This window comes from Rattus norvegicus, chromosome 11, assembly GCF_036323735.1.
Source record: "Rattus norvegicus strain BN/NHsdMcwi chromosome 11, GRCr8, whole genome shotgun sequence".
In the NCBI taxonomy this organism is placed as follows: domain Eukaryota; kingdom Metazoa; phylum Chordata; class Mammalia; order Rodentia; family Muridae; genus Rattus; species Rattus norvegicus.
Window position 1 is genome coordinate 25,014,446 of NC_086029.1, and position 20,169 is coordinate 25,034,614.

Here is a 20,169-nt window from a genome sequence, read left to right on the forward strand (position 1 = left end):
TGTTGCTGGCTTCAGACTCTTAGATACAAGCACTTCTCTTTGTAGGCCTTCTGGGTAGCTGGTACTCTAGCTTATGCCACCACACTAGTCTGAGGAGGATTTTTAAATTGTGTTTCTAAGAAGTCTCCCGTGGCTGACGTCACTGTTGATGTTGGCTAGAGACTGTGCCTACAGAATACACTAAATCATTTCCAAGCAAATATCCTTTGTGGAAGGATTGCTTCGGGATAAATGTAGTTAGCATAAGGGTTTCTATTCCTTTTTCCCAAATAAGTCTTTGAGGTTTGAGGAGAGCTGGCACTTTATAAAAGAAACAGCTTCTGGCACAAACTCCTAGTCTAGCTCCTGAGATTTGGGATGGAGACCACCCCAAGGCTTCGCTTGACTGAGCGGTTTGAACATTTATATTTTTCTACTCGGATTCCCTTCGTATTGGAAAGTCATCTGCTCCCACACATCTAATTAATCACTTGGTTTTTTCCTTCATTGAAAGAAACCAAACTCTAGTCTAGATTTCGTTTATCATCCAGTCAGCTCTGAGTTCCTAAGAATGAGCCTACGTCGGTTATCCTAACCCTTACCTAAGGAGGACATGCTCCCGTTTGACCTGAGAGGAGGAACGTCCTCCGGCCACTAGGAACATGTGATTGTATGTGGTAATGACAGTGTTAGCTCAATGCAGGAGTATACCACTCATTACAGTCACAACTTACCTACAAAAAAGTAAAAAATTATAAGCTAGAACTTCAGTTTGACCAAATTGAACTCCAACTGTGTTTTCTGGTCAACTGTTAAGATTTTCTACTAACCTTCAATTAAAAACAAAAAAGCATGGAAGAAAGTACATTTATCTAGAAGTTAAGAGACCTAATTACTTTCTTCAGTTTTTATTACAGTATTAACTATAAACAAATGATATTACATTATCTTTTTAAAGAATTTTTATATTGATCTATTTGTGACTAGATATGTAGAGTGCGATGCATCTATTAAATAGGTTTTGATATGCTTTTGTAATTATCACATATATAATATTCTTTAGATAGATAGATAGATAGATAGATAGATAGATATAGATATGTCAAATATGATTGACCTGAAAATATAACAAAAAATAAAATTGCCTCTAAATACAGTTTTGAAAAAAAAAAGAAACATTCTCCTTGGTTCACAAATAAACAAACAAGAAAACATCCATAAATGTAGGATCAGGGAGATCACCAAGAATGGAAAGGAAATCAAAGAGAAATAAGTAACGGAGTCACACACGGTCAAACATGTCCTACACATGTATGAAAATGTCAGAGGAAGCCCATTATATGTTTAATTCAGATATGCTAATGAGAAAGCTCTGAAAAAGAAAGGAACATTACTCTTGTAGTAAGCAGTGTGACGACATTCTTGAGTATAATCTGAATGTGAGTTTCCATTCAGATTTGTTTTAGGGAGTGGCCCTAAGTGACTGATGTAAGCAACTGAAAACACTTTTAAGGGAACAAAGGCCACGAAGGGACAGGCCATGAAACGTGGGTTAGAGCAGCCCTGTGCAGGCTGTTAGAAGCCTGGCTCGCACTGAGACAAGAGGGTACGATTACCTTTTGCAGACAGCTGATAAGAAATGGATTTGGAAAGTCCACACGTTAAGTAAAAGGACATACTCAGTACATATTGTTTGATTTTCTTTTTCCCTGTTGCCATGCCCAGCCTTAATGCAGGCTCCAGCTCCCCGCCCTGCTCTGTCAGCACACGGACCTTTCAGCTGCCATGCTCTCAACGTAACTGATGCAATTTTCTGACACACTATTGACTGGTGGATGAAGTGGCCATTCAAGACTGTCTAAATCAAACAGTTTGGACAAAGCTGGCAGTATTTATAATGTCAGGATGAGCAGATGTTCTGAATTTACCCTCATTTCCATATATATTCTGTTTGAACATGCCCTTGCCCATGTAAATGAAGGGGGCACGCGACTCCACTGTTGCTTTAAATCCATTTCTATTCAAATAATTGGACTGAAGATTTTAAATGTCTCTCATTTGCATGGTAGCATTTCAGGAACTTTTGAGGTAAATTAAAGTAATTTCAGCCCTTGCCTATATCAGGAGATCTTGCATGTGTGTGATTAGACATCATTCACCTTGAAGCAGCTCTCAGTGAGGAAAGATAATATTTATTCATACAATAATTTTCGGCTATGATTTGAATGGAAAGGGTCAGCTTGTAGCTCAAGAACTCTTTTAAATATGAGGATTAATTCCAGGCCTAGGTTAAGTAATAAATCTCTTCACAGTACAGGTCTATTTCACTCTATAAATATGCACTTAGCAATTTTACTTTAAATGAGTGGCGGGAGGAGGTCCGTTATTATACTGTGTTGTAGAAAATGAAGGCAGAGCCTCGTAGGGCTGTGCTGCCATGATCTCATTCTGTATGTTTTGTCTCTTTAGAGCCACCACATTTTGTCGTGAAGCCTCGAGACCAGGTGGTTGCCTTGGGGCGAACTGTGACTTTTCAGTGTGAAGCAACTGGAAATCCTCAACCAGCTATCTTTTGGCGGAGAGAGGGGAGTCAGGTATAACTATTTTCTAACTTTTTTTTTTTTTTGAAGAGAATATGGGTGCTAGTTACCGGCAGGATCGTAAAATCCAAGGATCGTAAAATTATAGACCAATCACATTAGCCAGAAATTAATTAGTCAAACAAACAAACAAACAAACAAAAAACCTAGAAATGTTTAGAATTATGAGGGATGAGAAAGGGGGTCCCCATTTGAATTCTCAGAGCCATTTTCCATGCCATATTTTAATACTCAGAGTGGTGGGTGTGTTTGAGCCACTGTTTTGCCGAGTAAATGTTCCTCTTATTTTGAAATGGTCCACACTCAATAAAGCCTTGTCTGTTCTGCCTAAATAATTCAGCCGCCATGCCCACTGTGCAGCTATCTAGAATCCCGCACGAACAGATCGAGTATATTTGAAGTGAGACAGAGGTGGTGATTGTTCTGTGAGTTCTCCACAGGCTCGGGAACGTAGGTATCTTCTGAAGCTCCAAACGAAGTGTAAACTCCCCTTTAGCATCAATGCCATGTTCCCTAGAGGTCTGTACTTTCCAGTCTCTAAAGCCCTCATGGGTACTTACCGCCTGCGGGTGGATCGAATTTTCCAAGCGTTCTAGAATCTAGACTATTAACTCCTCTTTTGCCAGGTTTCAGCATTACACGTAAAGCAATTGCAGAGTTTAAAATCTCTTCTTAACTCATCCCTGTGATTTTTTTTTTTGCCTTCTTAAATAAGGTGAAATATTTTACTTGTAAAACTTAATTTCATTCATTCTCGGTGTGGCCATTCCTTGCTGTCTTATTGTCACTTGACCAGTGTTGGGATTCCATGGTCCTGCTTCTAAATTTATAAAGAGCAGGTCCGCCGCTTACTGACTGACCTCCACTCTCAAGGGCAGTGCTATCTTTTTATTATTTTACTCTGGTTGACAAGGATCAGTTTGATTATAGCATGTAGGCCGTCATTTGAATTCTTGGTGAGTTCTAAGATACTCCATTTGGTCGCACAAAATTAAGTTTGCTGGGAACAAGTTAAAGACAAGAACTAACAGAGCAAGAAGAATTAAGATTGGATTATGCAAGAATATCTTTATAACAAAAATTGTAACCCACAAGATATTCTTTTTAGTAGCGTGATACTTCAACTGAATTAATTTCCAAAATTTTTAATTACTTTGGTTCAACAGTGCAAATCATTTTGCATAAGAAGAGTGATGAAAACTTGTCCCACTGAGTGTTACCTAACCCTTTACAAAGTGATCCTTGCCTAATAGCACCAAAACTTTAAAAATAAAGCAATATCCTCAGTTAGGAGAAGGTCCGTATATTTGGTTTCATGAAAAACAACACACGAAGTACAATCTTCTAAGGAATTGTATCTTTCTGTTCAATTCTACATGGACCTCAAGAGCTCCATCACATGCACTCTTACCTCCCAACAGGAGAACAAGATGCTAACGCTGCTAGGTGATGGAGAATTGGTCCAGAACATTAGTAAGTGACAGCAGGAAGAACTGCTTGTCATGGGGCCAAAATGGCATCCTTGCGTATTATAGTTTATCAGAATGAATTTTAAATTTTCAGTTTGTTTATGTTTTATACTATTTGCCATTAATATATAATGCAAGATTTTTGTTGTAATTTGCATAAATATAGTTTGGTCTATCAAAATTTAGTCTTCTTATTATGTTTAGTTATTATTCTTATGAGAACTAATGGTTCCAAAAATGCATGTGAGTATTGAGAATTTTAACATTTTCCACGTAATTCCATTTAGTTTGCATTATTAAACTCTTTATGTTTAATAATATGTATTTATACATGTGCACATTCAATGTATGTGGTTTATGGTGGAAGAATATTTAGTACATACATGTATATTTACACGTATGTTTACAAATGTACACATTACATTTGCCATACTAGTCCAGCCCGGCGGTTAACCTGTTTCTATTTTTTCCCCCCAATTCTGGTTTCAGAATCTGCTTTTCTCATACCAGCCTCCACAGTCCTCTAGCCGGTTTTCAGTTTCCCAGACGGGGGACCTCACTGTTACGAACGTCCAGAGGTCTGATGTCGGTTACTATATCTGTCAGACTTTGAACGTGGCTGGAAGCATCATCACAAAGGCATATTTGGAAGTTACTGATGGTAAAGTAAAACATTTCCTTTCAAAGTGATCCACGTTGCTTTAGGGTCTGAGAGAGCCGTGTGGATATTTTCCTGGGAAGCTTCACATTCTACTCCATAGTTGCGTTAGTGTAAACTAAAGAGGGTGTCGGTACAATGGCGACTCTGTTGTTGGTCTTCTCTTAAAACACACAATACGTCTCTGTGTACTGATCAGATTCCTAAAAACACAGAGATTCTCCACGAATAGTTTCATTCTGAAGAGCTGAGCAGAGTTAAGTTTTCAAGTTTCAGAAAAATATAAAACAAGATGAAGTCCTGTGGGATCTATGCGGTCTCACTGTGAGCTGCCATTTCTAGTATTTTCTCTTAAGTGAAGAAGAATTAAAATTGATCATGAATTCAAAAGCTGACAGGTAGCGAACGGTCTGCTAGGTTTTCTTCGTAGTCTTGATGCCTTTTATTTATCAATTCCCTAAACATGGTTAGCTGTTGCCAAATATATCATAAAGAGATGGTAATTGAGAAAATTTTCCAACCTGCAAAATACAAGTAGTGATCTTTTGAAAAGATGGAAGAAAATATAAATTGGATGTAAATATATTTATACATGTGCACATATATATGTGCATTTGTGATACAACAGTTTATGAAATATGTATTTATTTCACTAAAGAAAATGTCTATAAATGTGGGAAATAGATATTTATAGATATGTGCATGTATTTATTGTACATGCTAAGATACCTGTGCATATATTAAATAAATATATTTTAGATATGTAAATATATTTACATGTATATAATGTTTATGATAGACATATTTATGCAGTGTATTTGTGTGAGTATGCATGTGTATAATCAAGAAAGTATTACCGTACATGTGTTTGAAATTACAATGACATGCTTTGTGCTTTCAACATTGAATGCATTTGAAAACCTAAAATTATTTTTACAGTTTTAATTCCAAGCAGCGCATTAAGGGTCCTAAAAGGCAAGCATTTCATTGTCTTTCCCAGAAAAAGATGGGTCCAGGATAAAGGAAGCACGTCAGAAATAAAAGGTGCCAGGCGTTGCTCCTTCCTGGTCGATGGTGTGGTTGGTGTCTTTTGTGTTTGTGAGTGAAGGTGTATGATGCAGGAAAAGTCCACAGGAAGCTTCTGGTGCCTTCTACTTGTTAGTGAGACAGAGCCGCTCATTGGTCAGGAACTGGTCAGAAAGGCTAGCTGGCTCTCAGGCTGGGGAGCTCCCATGATCCTGCTGTGTCTGCCTCCCCGGTCCCCGGATTAAAATGCACACAAAGGAGTTGATCCATCATCTCTAGAGGAGATGAGGCTTTCCACGTCTAACTACACTGCCGTGTGCATAGGCCACTGCACGGTGCACAGTCTCCCTTCTGCTCAGCGGGTCCGCTGACTCTATTTCATGTAGACTTCGTTATTGTAGCTTATAGCAAGTCTTAAAGGCGGATGCAAGTCTTCAGCTTTGAATTTCTTATTTTAGTTTTGTTAAACTGGCCAAACAGAAAATCACATAAAATTGTGTATACCCTACTCAGGGCTGGAGAGGTGGCTTAGCAGTTAAGAGCATGGTTTGTTCTTCCAGAGGTCCTGAGTTCAATCCCTAGCAACTACACAGTAGCTCACAAGCATCTGTGATGTGATCCGATGTCCTCTTCTGGCATGCAGATGTTGATGCAGATAGAGCATCATAGACATAAAATAAATAAAAAGGCTAAATACTCTACTCAAAGTTGTAACTTTTTTCATTTTGATTCTCCATAATCTGAAAGTATTCACTCAGAAATTATATATATGCCACATAAATATCTCAATTTATTCAGTTTTTCTTTAATATCTCTCAGGAATGTCTATTGTTTTCAGAATATAAATTTTGCATATGCTTTCTAGATATACCTCTTTTTGATGTGTCTATACATGAATTTAAATTTTTCAATGTTGAATGGTTTGAAGAAAGTGCTTATTTGTGCAGTTAAATTTTTATGCATTAACATTTAATCAAGCAACCTCGATAAATTCCTTCATTTTTATAATGATTTTACGTAAATTATTCTGAAAATTTTAAGTACAAAATCTAACAACTGAAGATAAAGGTCTTCACTCCTTTAAACAGAGAATGCATATATAAATAAATAATGTAATATTCATGTTTTACTTATAAATGAAAAAAATATATTATATACTCCTTTTCTCCCTTTCTCACTCTCATTGTGCAATGAGGATTGTTGTTGCTGTAAAATTATAAAAAAAAATGCTGTCTTTTACCCCCACCGTAGTGCCCCAAGATAGCTGGTGGATGTCTTCATCTCAGTCAATAAATTTTCTCACCCACCTTGCTCCATCCCATATCACACTGCCGATGGCCACTCTCTGAACCTGGCAACAATCTCTCTACCCATCTAGTTCCCAAGGCAGATTGCCACCATGCCAGACATACATAGCCCAATTTCATGATGGGCTAGCGTGTCTAGCCACCACAGACTCTCTTAAACTTAAATCACCACATGAAAGAACACACAACACAATAACCTCTGATCCAATTGATAAGATATAATTTGTTCATCTAGACACACAAAGCCCTGTACACGTCCATCCCTTAAGAATATTCACAGCAACCTGTAAATGTGCAGAGAGGAATCTTAACATCCGTCTCCACGTTTTCTCCGCTGCTTCTCCCTCTTCTCCTCAGTTCCAGTCTCTTCCTCTCTAAAACTTTTCTCCTGCCCATCCTTCCTTCTCATCCAAGGACAGGCCTCGTTCTGTCTTGTACCTGCCTTCACTTGCATAATGACATCATATAATATAAACATAAATATAAATATAATCATTAGATTATAACTGTGGACTTATTTAGGTTTTCCGAACTGAGTTAGATTTGTGTAGCTGACACTGAGTTTGGTGAATTTCTCGGGGACGTTTTTTAGAAGAGTTGCCTGGAGATCTCAGGATGTTTGGTGTCCTGCTGGGTGCTGGGCAGTACGCACTTGGCTCTCCGAAGGCTGTGTTCTGAATGCCACACTGCTAGTGTGCAATCCCACACTGCTTGTGTGCTTCTGCATGCAGTGCTGCTCTGTGTCTTTCCTCTTGCACTTGAATTTCACTCTCTATAAGGAGTTTGCACTAACCTGCCAAATATGAGTCCTATGTCCCCATCCCTGTACACAGATTCACTCCTGAATTCCGTATGTTTCATTCTTTATCTTTTGTTCCTCTGTGATTCAAGACAATCCACGTATCACAAAAATTGAGCCATTTTCTGTTTAATCAAGTCAATATTTGCCTAGTATCCACCCCAGATCTCATGTGATGGATTCTTAGTAGATATTGTTGAGTATCAGGAAGAAAGAAAGAAAGGAAGGAAGGAAGGAAGGAAGGAAGGAAGGAAGGAGGGAGGGAGGGAGGGAAGGAGGGAGGGAAGGAGGGAGGGAGGGAGGGAGGGAGGGAGGGAGGGGAGGGGAAGGAGGAAGAAAGGAAAGAAAAGAAAAGAAGAGAAAAGAGAAGAAGAGAAAAGAAAAGAGAGAGCAAGCTAGCTCCTAGGGAGAATTCAAAACCAGGATTTTCTCTGTCAAAAAACTTTCAGTGTCTTATCGTTGCCTACAAAACACCCTATACGTTATACTGAGCATGGGCTGTGATGCACGCTAAGCACCGTAGCCATTGGGTCATAGCTATGAGGACCACCTGATAGAACGCAGAGTTTGAAAAGCTTGCGCATACTCTTACACTTGCAACTTAGATGGCTATCTCTAAACAAGATAGAAACAAAACTGCTGAACTTTTCCCAAATACTCTAATTAAAAGTGGAGATTTTTAGGCCAAGGGCATGGCTCAATCCATTCACTGTCTGCTACATAAGCCCATGAATCTGAGTTTGGATCCCCAAAAACGCCATAAAAAGCCCATCAGGGGGCACAGGTCTGCAAGCTCAGAATTAGGCAGGCCAACAAGTGAGTTCCAGGTTTATAAGAGCCCCTGCCTCAAGGCATGTGAAGAGCAGTAGTGGAAAATGCCCAAAGTAGAGCTCTGGTCTGCATGTACACACACATGTGTGGGCGCGCACGCACACACACACACACACACACACACACACACACACACAGGGACTTGTACTTCATAGCTATAGCTGGCTGTAATCATACGAATCCTGGCAATGTCAATATTTTATTCAATCACGTCTGTTGACCTGTTGGCTTGTAGATGGAGTATGTTTTCCATATTGCTTGATTTATCTGCTTGACCTTCTCTATTGTTGGCAAACACAGTAGAGGGAAAGGCAGAGTAAAGCACAAGGCAGGGGTGGAGTAGCAGCTCTCTGTGGTACGATGCCTGTACTAAGGCTCAGCCTTACTGGCATTGACAAAGGCATGTGTCCATTTATGTCTGCTTACCACTAGGTTACAAGAAAAATAATGGTTATCAAACAGCAGCAGTATTTAAAACCACTTGTATTCGTCCCTGATAAGCCTAGTATGCAGTAAAACAAGACTGTTTTCCAGCTCCTTTTTATTTAAACAAGTTGCTTGGCTTTAAAGTTTCAATCCATGATTGCTAACAGGAGCGATGACACAAAAGTATATATAATACCAAATACCCCAAAACCACTTGGATATAGATGACAATTGAGATATTTGCTTTGATGTCTGTAGATGTACACATGTACATTTTTCACACGTGCACCACTCAGTTAACTATAGTTTTTACTGAAAATTCATATGTTGACTCCCTCATTACACAGTTCCAGTTTTTGCACTGTTTGTTCTATTGCCTGATATTTCTTTTGCATAATTCCAGTGTAAGGTATTAGACACTAATTTGAAATTTGTCTTACAATCTGTAAATTTAGATTTTTACCTATCAATGGACCAGATTTGTAGCTACTAATTACAGCACCCCACTAGTGTTATTTTGGTATTGACGAAAACACTGTGGCTCCATTTTCTATGCCTAGAACTGTGAAAGTGTCTTGAGGAAGTCCTATGTCTGACTTACATATTAGCTTTTGTGTAGTTCATGTGAGTGTCTGGCCTTTTGCAGTCCCCTAAGCACATCCATGGCTACTGTTTCATCATCTCCGAATCCACGGAGTGCTCCTGAGTTGGTTTGAACAAGTATCAGTGACCTCCTTTTTTAGATTTAAAAATGTGGAGAAGTTTAGAGAGATGACTCAGTGGATGAAGCAGCCCTGCAAATGTGAGGACCAGAGTTTGGATCCTCAGAACCCATGTTTAAAAAACAAACAAACAAACAAACAAACAAACAAAAACAGCAGTCAGGAGGCAGTAACATGGGATACCTGGCGGAGGTAGGGTAGGCTAGCCTGTATTGAGATGCTCCTGGGGGAGGTAGGGTAGGCTAGCCTGTATTGAGATGCTCCTGGGGGAGGTAGGGTAGGCTAGCCTGTATTGAGATGCTCCTGGGGGAGGTAGGGTAGGCTAGCCTGTATTGAGATGCTCCTGGGGGAGGTAGGGTAGGCTAGCCTGTATTGAGATGCTCCTGGGGGAGGTAGGGTAGGCTAGCCTGTATTGAGATGCTCCTGGGGGAGGTAGGGTAGGCTAGCCTGTATTGAGATGCTCCTGGGGGAGGTAGGGTAGGCTAGCCTGTATTGAGATGCTCCTGGGGGAGGTAGGGTAGGCTAGCCTGTATTGAGATGCTCCTGGGGGAGGTAGGGTAGGCTAGCCTGTATTGAGATGCTCCTGGGGGAGGTAGGGTAGGCTAGCCTGTATTGAGATGCTCCTGGGGGAGGTAGGGTAGGCTAGCCTGTATTGAGATGCTCCTGGGGGAGGTAGGGTAGGCTAGCCTATATTGAGATGTTCCTGACTCAGCAAGGCACTTTGACCCAATAAATAAAATGGAGAACAATGAGTGAAGAAACCAGACTCAACCTTTGGTCGCTACATGCATGGGCACACAACACACATGTAAGCAAGCAAACACAAAAGAAGTGGGGATCAAAGAGGATAAAGAGCGAACCAAAAGACACACGGCAGATGATGGAAGTGTTTTTTATTGCTTCCTCGTTCTTGTTACCTACCCAGTAGAAACAGCAGAAATAACTGACAGCAAGAGAACCCATCAGTGAACGGGGCCAGGATAGAATTGGGGAGGTACCTCACAAAGCAACTCTGGGCAATTAGTTATAAGTTACAATAGACCCCTCACATGTGATGGCTTTGAACATAGCAGCACTACCAAATGTCAGCCATCTTAGCACTAGACACAGGGAAGATTGGAGTGAAGCCCTCTGTTCCTAATTCAGTTAATGTCTAGGTGTATGTATTCATTCTGATAATCAGTGGGACACAGGGGGCCTTATAAATGCCCAGTGGATTTACTAGGAGGGGTCTGCAACTCGATTTTAGCAAGCTTCCACATAGAATACGGAGAGGATGTTCGAAAGCCCGAGTAAAGGAATTGTTGGCTTCTTTTCTCCTTCAGTGTTGTATCTAAAACACTTCTGCCAAGCTTAAAAAATTCAGCCTTCTAATTTCCTCGTTCTACTGGCAAACTTCACACCAGGAAAGATGGCAAGGCAGGGGACTGGAAGTGTGGAGTGCAAACGCCTAGCCACTGATTCCACTTAATTGCTTTTTTTTATGGGAATGCATAAAACTAATAATTATTGCATGATAAACGAGGAACAAATTGAAGTGTGACTCCAGCTTGCGGAAATCTTTGGTGCATAAAACTTTGAACATGACACATCCAGATTCGCAAATTAATGCATCCAAAATCTGGTTCCTCCGGCAGCCAGACTCCTTCCATCAGACAACTTGTTAGAATTCTCTCTTGTGTATTTGCATCTCTTCCTTTTTTAAACTCCGAGATCCAGAATTTTGAAACTTAATAATTGAAAACAATTTCCTGAAATTAAACAAACAACTTGAATTCATTTAAAGAGATCTGTGGAGTACATGCTAAGCCGTCGCACTCAGGAGATGGGGGCGGTTTTCTAACTTTGTTCTGCTTCCTCTAAATTTGTGACAGTCTCACTAAAATAGTGACTTTAAGACATGACAGTTTCAGGTGTTTTACACTTTAATTTTTTTCTTTTATTGTATTTTTTATTTATATTTCAAATGTTTCCCCTCCAGAAACCACCTATCCCATCCTCCCTCCCCTGCTTCTATGAGGGTGCTCCCCCACCTACCCACTCCCTCCTGTGGCATCAAGCCTTCACAGGACCAAGGGCTCTCCTCCCATTGGTGACCGACAAGGCCACCCTCTGCTATGTATGTGGCTGGAGTCATGGGTCGCTCCATGTTTGCTCTTTGGTTGGGGGTTTAGTCCCACAGAGCTCTGTTGGGTCTGCTTGGTTGATATTGTTGTTCTTCTTATGAGGTTACAAACCCCTTCAGCTCCTTCAGTTCTTTCTCTAAATTTTTTTCCCCCGTTGGTCCTTTTTCAATAGGTTTAGGTTACTATTTAAAAAGGTGAAAAAGTCTTGCTGTGTGGCCTTTAATCCCAGTACCTGTGAGACAAAGACAGATGGTTCTCCAGGTTTGACGTCAGCCTGGTCAACATAGTGAGTGCCAAGACAGCCAGAACAACACAGAGAAACCATGTCTTGAAAGAGAGATGATGGATGGATAGACAGACAGACAGACAAACAGACATAGAGGCATAGATAAAATTAAAAATAAAAACAGTAGGTTTGCTGTGTGATATATCTCTGCATGCGTGTGCTTTTCTGTGTTTTTTTCTTTAAAAACATTCTCTAACATTTGTTTTGCTCTGCCATGCCTTATCTTCTTATTTGCTTGTTTTATAAATCAGAAAAAGAAGGCATCGCATTCTATGAACAGAGAGGTGGGGTGGAATTAGGAGGAGAAGAGTAAATTGTAAGCTAAATATATTGTATGGGGAAAGCATATTTTCAATTAAAAGAAAACAGTAGTGACTGAATGCATTTGCCGTGCGTGTTTATTGGAGTATGGGGTAGTGGAGGGTGCTAGGCTTGGACGTCAGCCTCACTTAGCTATTGGGATTAGCCTACCAGCCATATGATCCTGAGGCACTTTCCAGAGACCCTGATCCGTTAGATGTGGGGATGCTACTTTTTAACCCATGTATATATTTCAATAGAAAAATCACTCAACATCCTAGACATTGCTCAGTGGATAAAGGGCTAGCCTCGCAAGTGTGGAGAATGGAGTTTGTATGCACACAACCAATGTTAAAGCTGAGTTCAGGGTGAGGTGTTCAGCCTGTAATCCAAGCATTCAGGAGATCAGAGAGGATTTCCTGCAAAGCCTGCTGTCTGGACTGGCCACACCTAAAATCTGTGCTTCAGGAAGTGGCTGCTTCATAAATAAAGCAGAGAGCAATATTAAGGCACTCAACATCAACCTTTGGATTCTGCACTCACATGCGTGGGCATGCATGCACATCTGCTTATGTTCATGTGTGCTCTCACACATACCCCACATACATGTGGATACAGATATCTCAAACACTTGTGTACACACACACACACACACACACACACACACACACACTCCCAAAAGAAGAAAGAAAGGAGGGAGGGAGGGAGGCAGGGAGGCAGGCATGTAGGTAGCAGACCATTCTGAGATAAAGACAGCAAGTTCAATTCTGTTTATAAAGGAAAGTCCAATGCACCTTTTAACATTCAAAATGGTCAGACTTTCTGCATGGTGGCTTCATGTGATGGCGCTGGTGGTTGCTGTTAGAGAGAAAACAATTATGAAATCAAGTTGACCTTGGTTCATTCATTAAAATCTGTCCCATACATTTCTGTGGGACAGACTTATTAAATGGCTCTGTTGCTTGTGCTTCCTTATGTTTACAGTATTCTTTCCTCTTCGTTATAAGCCTCCTTCACCAGCCACAGCCCGTATTCAATTTCTGAACGCTTACTTGGTCCCTAGATAATGTAGCAGGCCCAGACCCAGTTTGTCATTTGAAAGGCCTTGTACCTCGTTTTAATATTCCTAATCAGTGCATAATGTAAATGCATTCTGAATAACGCATGTCTCCACTTTAATTACTTGTTTAATTATCTTTAGTTTTTTTTTTCTTTTTCAAAGCCTACAGCAATGGCTGTTGCTCAGATGATTAGAAAATTGCTTCCAGTTGCAGAAATCTATTTCCTGTTGTTTCTCTTGGCAGTGATTGCGGACCGGCCTCCCCCAGTCATCCGACAAGGTCCTGTGAATCAGACTGTAGCAGTGGATGGTACTTTAACTCTCAGCTGTGTGGCCACAGGCAGTCCCGTGCCCACAATTCTGTGGAGGAAGGATGGAGTCCTTGTTTCAACCCAAGATTCTCGGATCAAACAGCTGGAGAGCGGGGTCCTGCAGATCCGCTACGCTAAGGTAACTTGCAAAGGCTTCATGGACTTCCTACTCGGTTCCTCTTTACTTTTACAGGCAACAACTAGCATTGAAATACTGTCACCTAGATGAAATACTAAATAAAAATACTAATACATTCTAATGGTATGCATCATTTGTTCAGGCATGCCACTGTGCCTGCTTGAGGTGACTTGACTCATAAGTTACGGCAAGTAATTTAAGGTCCTGTGGAGACAGAAGAAGATGCTTTGGAAGACGTATTAAGGAAAATGGTTGGAGACCTGAGAGAGGGAGTGTGTACACTGCGTGTTTGCAGGTGTGTGTGTGCGTGTGTGCGTGTGTGCGTGTGTGTGTGTGAGAGAGAGAGAGAGGGGGAGGGAGAGAGAGAGGATATGCAGGCATTCTGTAAGTAACCAGCCAGGAAAATGTTCTAGTATTGCTTTATGTACAGTGGATTTGAGCAGTCTTTCTGTTTGAACTACTTGGCCCAGCATTTTGGAATTACAAAGTATCATTCACATGGACAGCGCTTATAAAGTCATATATATGCTAACTCAGTGCCCATTTCAAATCAGAATGCTGCGTGATAAAAAGCCCACAGATTGGTGGGGACAAACATGGGGATTTGCCATCCCAGGTCACCTCATCATCTGTTCCTTCAGGACCAGTTTACATTGTTTTGATTTTGATTTTCTTTTGTGGTCTTGTTCTGACAAGCTTCTGAGGCATATGAAACAAGCGTCCTGGGTTGCAATCCGCATTCATTTCCACTGCCTGGATCTGGATCGTGGGTGGATCCTTTGGAGTTCTGAATGAACAGCAGAGCTGTTGTGTGCCACCAGGGTTGCGGTGTTGTACCTCTTTGTGGCAACCGTTGCCACATTGTTCTTCTCTCTCGCCAGAGCCAGATGACAATGTTATCTGGAGATAAGAGTTGTTAAATTAATCAGAAGTATATGGCTTTAGCATGCTGTTCCCGGTTTTTGGCTGAGCCCGAGTTTACTTTGGGCTTCCGTTTTCAGAAGGGAGAGAGAGTGCTTGTTCCAGCAAGGGCTTTGGTTTTATATCTGACATCTCAAGTTTTATAATAAGGGGAGAGGGGTGTAGAGTGAACAATTTAAGATAGTGTATAATTCGGTTTTTCCCAATCTTTGATGCTAAACCTAGTCTGTTAAAGAACTATCTATCACACACACACACACACACACACACACACACACACACACACACACACACACAGAGAGAGAGAGAGAGAGAGAGAGAGAGACATCAGTTATGATAACCATATAAAAGGCTCTTTATTTCTGTCTTCTTGCAATATTTTTTTTTATGTTTCAAGAAAAAATACATTTAATTACAGGGACATTTCTGGTTCGCAGATTTTAATGTATATTTCTGTATTCGTGGGCTATAGACAACCCGGTAATTGTTTTTCCAGCCCAGAAAGGTCTTGATGATTCCAAACATTTCTTTTCCCTGTGCCTTCGCAGCTGGGTGACACCGGTCGGTACACCTGCACTGCTTCGACCCCCAGTGGTGAGGCCACGTGGAGCGCTTACATCGAAGTCCAGGGTAAATACATACATTTCGTCTTAAAACTTTTGGTGACAAACAAGGCCAATATCCTGGTCTACAGGAAGGCAAGTTAATGTGTGGCCTGCATTCATGTGCCAATTTGTGTACATATAAAATTGTTTCCCCCTTTCACTCTTGTTAGAATTTGGAGTTCCAGTTCAACCTCCAAGACCCACCGACCCCAATTTAATCCCCAGTGCGCCTTCAAAGCCTGAAGTCACAGATGTGAGCAAAAACACAGTCACTTTATTGTGGCAGCCTAACCTGAACTCAGGAGCAACCCCAACGTCTTATATTATAGAAGCCTTCAGGTAGGCTGAGAGGGGTTCTTGCAAGCTCCCCCCTTTTTTTGGCTTTTTTCCTTTCTTCTTTTCTTTTTCTCCATCCAGTGTACTTGCTCTAACGAATGTATCTGTCCTCAGCCATGCATCTGGTAGCAGCTGGCAGACCGTGGCAGAAAATGTGAAAACAGAAACATTCGCCATCAAAGGGCTCAAACCTAATGCGATCTACCTTTTCCTGGTGAGGGCAGCAAATGCCTATGGGATTAGCGATCCAAGCCAAATATCCGATCCAGTGAAAACACAAGGTAAATATTGATCGACTGAAGCCCGAAACGCCTCCTTGTCCTTAGATGTCATCATTAGTGTCCTGATGTGGGTTACGTGCTAAGGTTGCCCATTTGCAAACTTAATTTCTTTTCACTGTCCAATACAAACTATGGTTTTCTGGATTGAGACTATCGAAATTGATGACACAAAGGATTAACTGCTTCTCCTGAGATTACAAATCCACTAAAAATACCCTGTGATTCTTTTTGTATATTTTTTTTTCAATTTTGTCAATTTTAAGCCAAATATTTTAAGCCTATCAACTATCGTATTTAAAACTGAGTAAATTTGTTGGTGCCAAAATGCAGTCCCCATAACCTCGAACACGATTTTTCAGAATCCCTACCCTGGTTAACTCACCTCACGTGAAAATCATCCTGAGGTAGGCAGCCGTTAGAAGCTCTGTCTTCGTGCCTCTGCGTAATCAACATCTTGGCAGCTATGGAAGAAATACTTTGGGTCTTCAGTTATTTTAGTCTCTCATTCTTACTGTGTGAGGCATGATATGAAACTTTTAAATGGAAAATAAAGTATATTTTGATGAACGCTGGGTGGAAATGAGAGATCAAAATTGGAACTATGTAAAGCCCACTAACACGTGGAATTCAGAACGGCCACTCACTAGGACATCCTTTTCAATATATGTTCCTTTGCATCTTTTGTAGATTGAAACTATTTCCATCTTTGGACAGACTATATTTCCCGTCCACCCTCTTTCTCTTTCTATTATTTTAATATTCTCCTAGAAGGAAAATATTATTTTAGTATCATTGAAGGAAAAGCTGTACTTACTGGAATCCTCCTTTAACTTTTCTTTAAATTTAATATCATTGTAATTAAAACACACTCGTTTTAATCTTAGCAAAAGTGATTGCAAAGGTGATTAGAAATGTAAATTGTTTCCCCACACACAGGAGCATTAACTCGGAGTTAACATTTCCAAAGGAGAGAGCGTGGGCAAGTTATTATGAGACAAGGGACACACAAAGCGCCTAAAACACTTAAACAGCTTCCTTGTTGGTGTGGGAGAGCAGTCAACAGCAGTGTTACATAAGCTCCTAGGATTCGTCTAAATGGTCATTTGGGGAGGACATTTTGCTTTTGAAATCACCGAGAAAGTAAAGCGGAGTTACAGAACACGCCCATGTCTGTTCCTTGTCCACTGAGTTCAGCACACCCTCTGTTTGCTGGGTGAGTCACCTGCTCAGAAGCCTTCATGTATCTGGAGCCTGCCTTGGGGCAATGCGAGGTTTGCAATATCAGATATGCATTTGTGAAGAATGTAGAAACAACAGCAGCTTCTAACGAGTGTAAACTTCCGTCTCCAAGTAGAAGTTTCTACCTATCTACCTATTGTCTCTATCCAGTGGAATCTAAATTCTAGTCATCCATGCTCATGGGAAATGGTTTAGGGACATCCTAATTTGTAAATGACAATATTGTTCATATATTCTATGAAGATCATTTTTCCTCTTATTTGGGCTTAAACAGCCTCCTTCAGATGCATAGTTAATTAAGTTAATTAAACAGTATAAGAAAATCAATCTGTGTCAACCAGGAGACCGACTGTCTAGAGACATATACATACCATTTTGAAAGAAAGGATGTTTTCCTGTCATCTCAGTCTAGCTGTGATATATATATATATATACATATATATATATATATATATAAAATTTTGAAGCAAACTAAACTCACTTCCCTAGAGTTGACAAGGATTATTACTAATTATTGATAATGCATGCAAGATTTTTTCTAAGTCACAGCAAACGTGTTTCTTTCAGAGTCTAAACTAAGAATAAAGAAGGTTCATAGAAAATTCAGTTATCATAACTCTACAAAAAGTAGCAAGTGAAGCCAAATGAGAGGATCAATTAAATATATCTTGACAGCTTGGAATGATGAGCCAGCACTAACAAGATTAAAATTAATAGAGCAAATTAAAAAATCTGGTACTTGAATTATGGTTCGAAAAATTAGCTATAAAAGGCTAGAATGAGTGGACTGACTTGAGGAGGGGGTGTTCGTCGGGGCTCAGTGAAGTGCGCAGACTCCAGTCGAAATCAGCTCTAAGATCTGTCTGCGTTCACTGAATGATGTACTTGCCAAATGAACAAAGTTCACCCTTACTGAAGATTTCAGAGATGGCAGAATCAAGTCATCATTCCCCTTGACCGTTGTGAACGGCTCAGATAATGAATTATGTGATGCACTGATTGTGAGCACGACATTTTCAGGTCGACTCTTAAATTTTGTTCTATTTTGGTTGGCACTGAACTGTGAATCAAACCCAGGGTCTCATGGTCCCAAGATAGGACCTTACCGCCGAGCTCTAGCCCCAGCCCTGACTTCTTAGTCTTCTAAGAGGAGACCGGTGACAATACTTGGTGAATGAATGGCTGAAAATCAGTCCTGATAAAAGAAATTCAAGAATCTTGAAATGTCCTTGCCATCGTACGTGACTGTGATGTAGAAGACAGGCCTCCCCTCACTCCAGACAACAGAAAAGGACCAATCAGGAGTAACTAAGACACAGTCCATTGGTTGTTTAGATATAACGTACATCAGGATAATGACACGGAGCTGGCGATGAACCCTGGCAACATTTGGTTCTGCAAGGAATAGCAGCTGAGCTGTGTGGCTGTCAGATAGGGGTTGTGTGGCTTTTGTTGGGATGCAGTGCTGTTTTGACTCCATAGGCCCTACCTTTGAGCAATTCTTAAGCCTTAGGTCTACATGGAAATGAACACATATATAGACTATCACAGTATACACATAGGATTCATCTGAAAAATACCAGTATGGGCCTGAGAAGAAAGAGCAGTAAGAGTGTGTCACTCAAGCTTGAGGACCTGAGGCCAGTCCTTGGCATCCATGTGAAAACTCAGACAAGTTGTAGAGTTCTTGCCCTGGGTTGGGGTGATGGGAGGGTGCTATCTTCCCCAAGTTACAGGAGCTTTGGTGGCCCTGGGGGGAAGGGACACATACAGATTCAGTCTTCATTTCTATTTTTCTGTTCCATCGGTTTCCCTCTCTCGTTGGATTGGTAGCCTCAGCCAGAGCAGCAGTGGAAATAACAGGGAGAAAAGATAATGTGCCCGAGACGGCCTAGGAACAGCCCAGTGTTTTCTCTCTGGCATTGTCTGTATGTCAGCACTGGCACGACGCTGTGGGGAAATCAGAAAAGGGTGGGGTTGGAATTATCCCAGCACAGTCATTTTTCTCATTTGCTTATTTATTTATTTTTGGGTTTGTTCTGTTTTGTTTGTTGTTCACGAAAGGGATAGCCTTGGTTATCCTGAACACGCTGTGTAGACCAGGCTGGCCTCAGATTCACAGAGACTCACCTGTCTCTGCCTTTCAGGTACTGGGATTGAAGACGTGTGCCACCTTGCCCAGCCATGTCTTTATTTATAGACTTCATTTTTAGGTGGTGCATACAGATAGCCAGGTGACACAAGTGTTAACAGTGGTTGGCCAGTCTGTGCTCTCTTCTGTTCATCTTGGTTCTCTGGGCTCCACAGATATCATTTAAATATTCATGGTTTTGCTTCCTTCCTTTCCTGCGACAGGGGTATTTGATCGTTTAGCAAACTTGTTGTTTTTGTTGTTGTTGTGTATGTCAGATATAAATGCGTATATGAAAACATAATAGTTGATTAATGGTTCTGTATTCCCTTTCAAATCTTAATTCCTTTTTGTTCTTTCCACTGTGTTTTCTGTTTTCTTTTTTTTTCTTTTTTTTTTTTTTTTGGTTTTTTGACTTTTTTTTTCTTTATTAACTTGAGTATTTCTTATTTACATTTCGATTGTTATTCCCTTTCCCGGTTTCCAGGCAAACATCCCCTTAACCCCTCCCCCTCCCCTTCTATATGGCTGTTCCCTTCCCCATCCTCCCCCCATAACCGCCCTCCCCACAACAATCACGTTCACTGGGGGCTCAGTCTTGGCAGGACCAAGGGCTT

The 20,169-nt window shown here is 40.8% G+C and overlaps 1 protein-coding gene across 19 annotated transcripts in view; it reads left to right on the forward strand.

Annotated features, from left to right (window-relative positions):
- Robo1 (roundabout guidance receptor 1) overlaps positions 1–20,169 on the forward strand; it is a 1,040,826-nt gene that overhangs the window by 946,577 nt on the left and 74,080 nt on the right. For all 19 annotated transcript variants that reach the window (XM_063270751.1, XM_063270753.1, XM_063270742.1 and 16 more), the window contains 6 exons: positions 2,449–2,573; positions 4,538–4,709; positions 13,834–14,039; positions 15,509–15,590; positions 15,736–15,904; positions 16,016–16,182. In XM_063270751.1, coding sequence (XP_063126821.1) covers positions 2,449–2,573; positions 4,538–4,709; positions 13,834–14,039; positions 15,509–15,590; positions 15,736–15,904; positions 16,016–16,182 — 921 coding nt within the window. The remainder of the gene's footprint in view (positions 1–2,448; positions 2,574–4,537; positions 4,710–13,833; positions 14,040–15,508; positions 15,591–15,735; positions 15,905–16,015; positions 16,183–20,169) is intronic.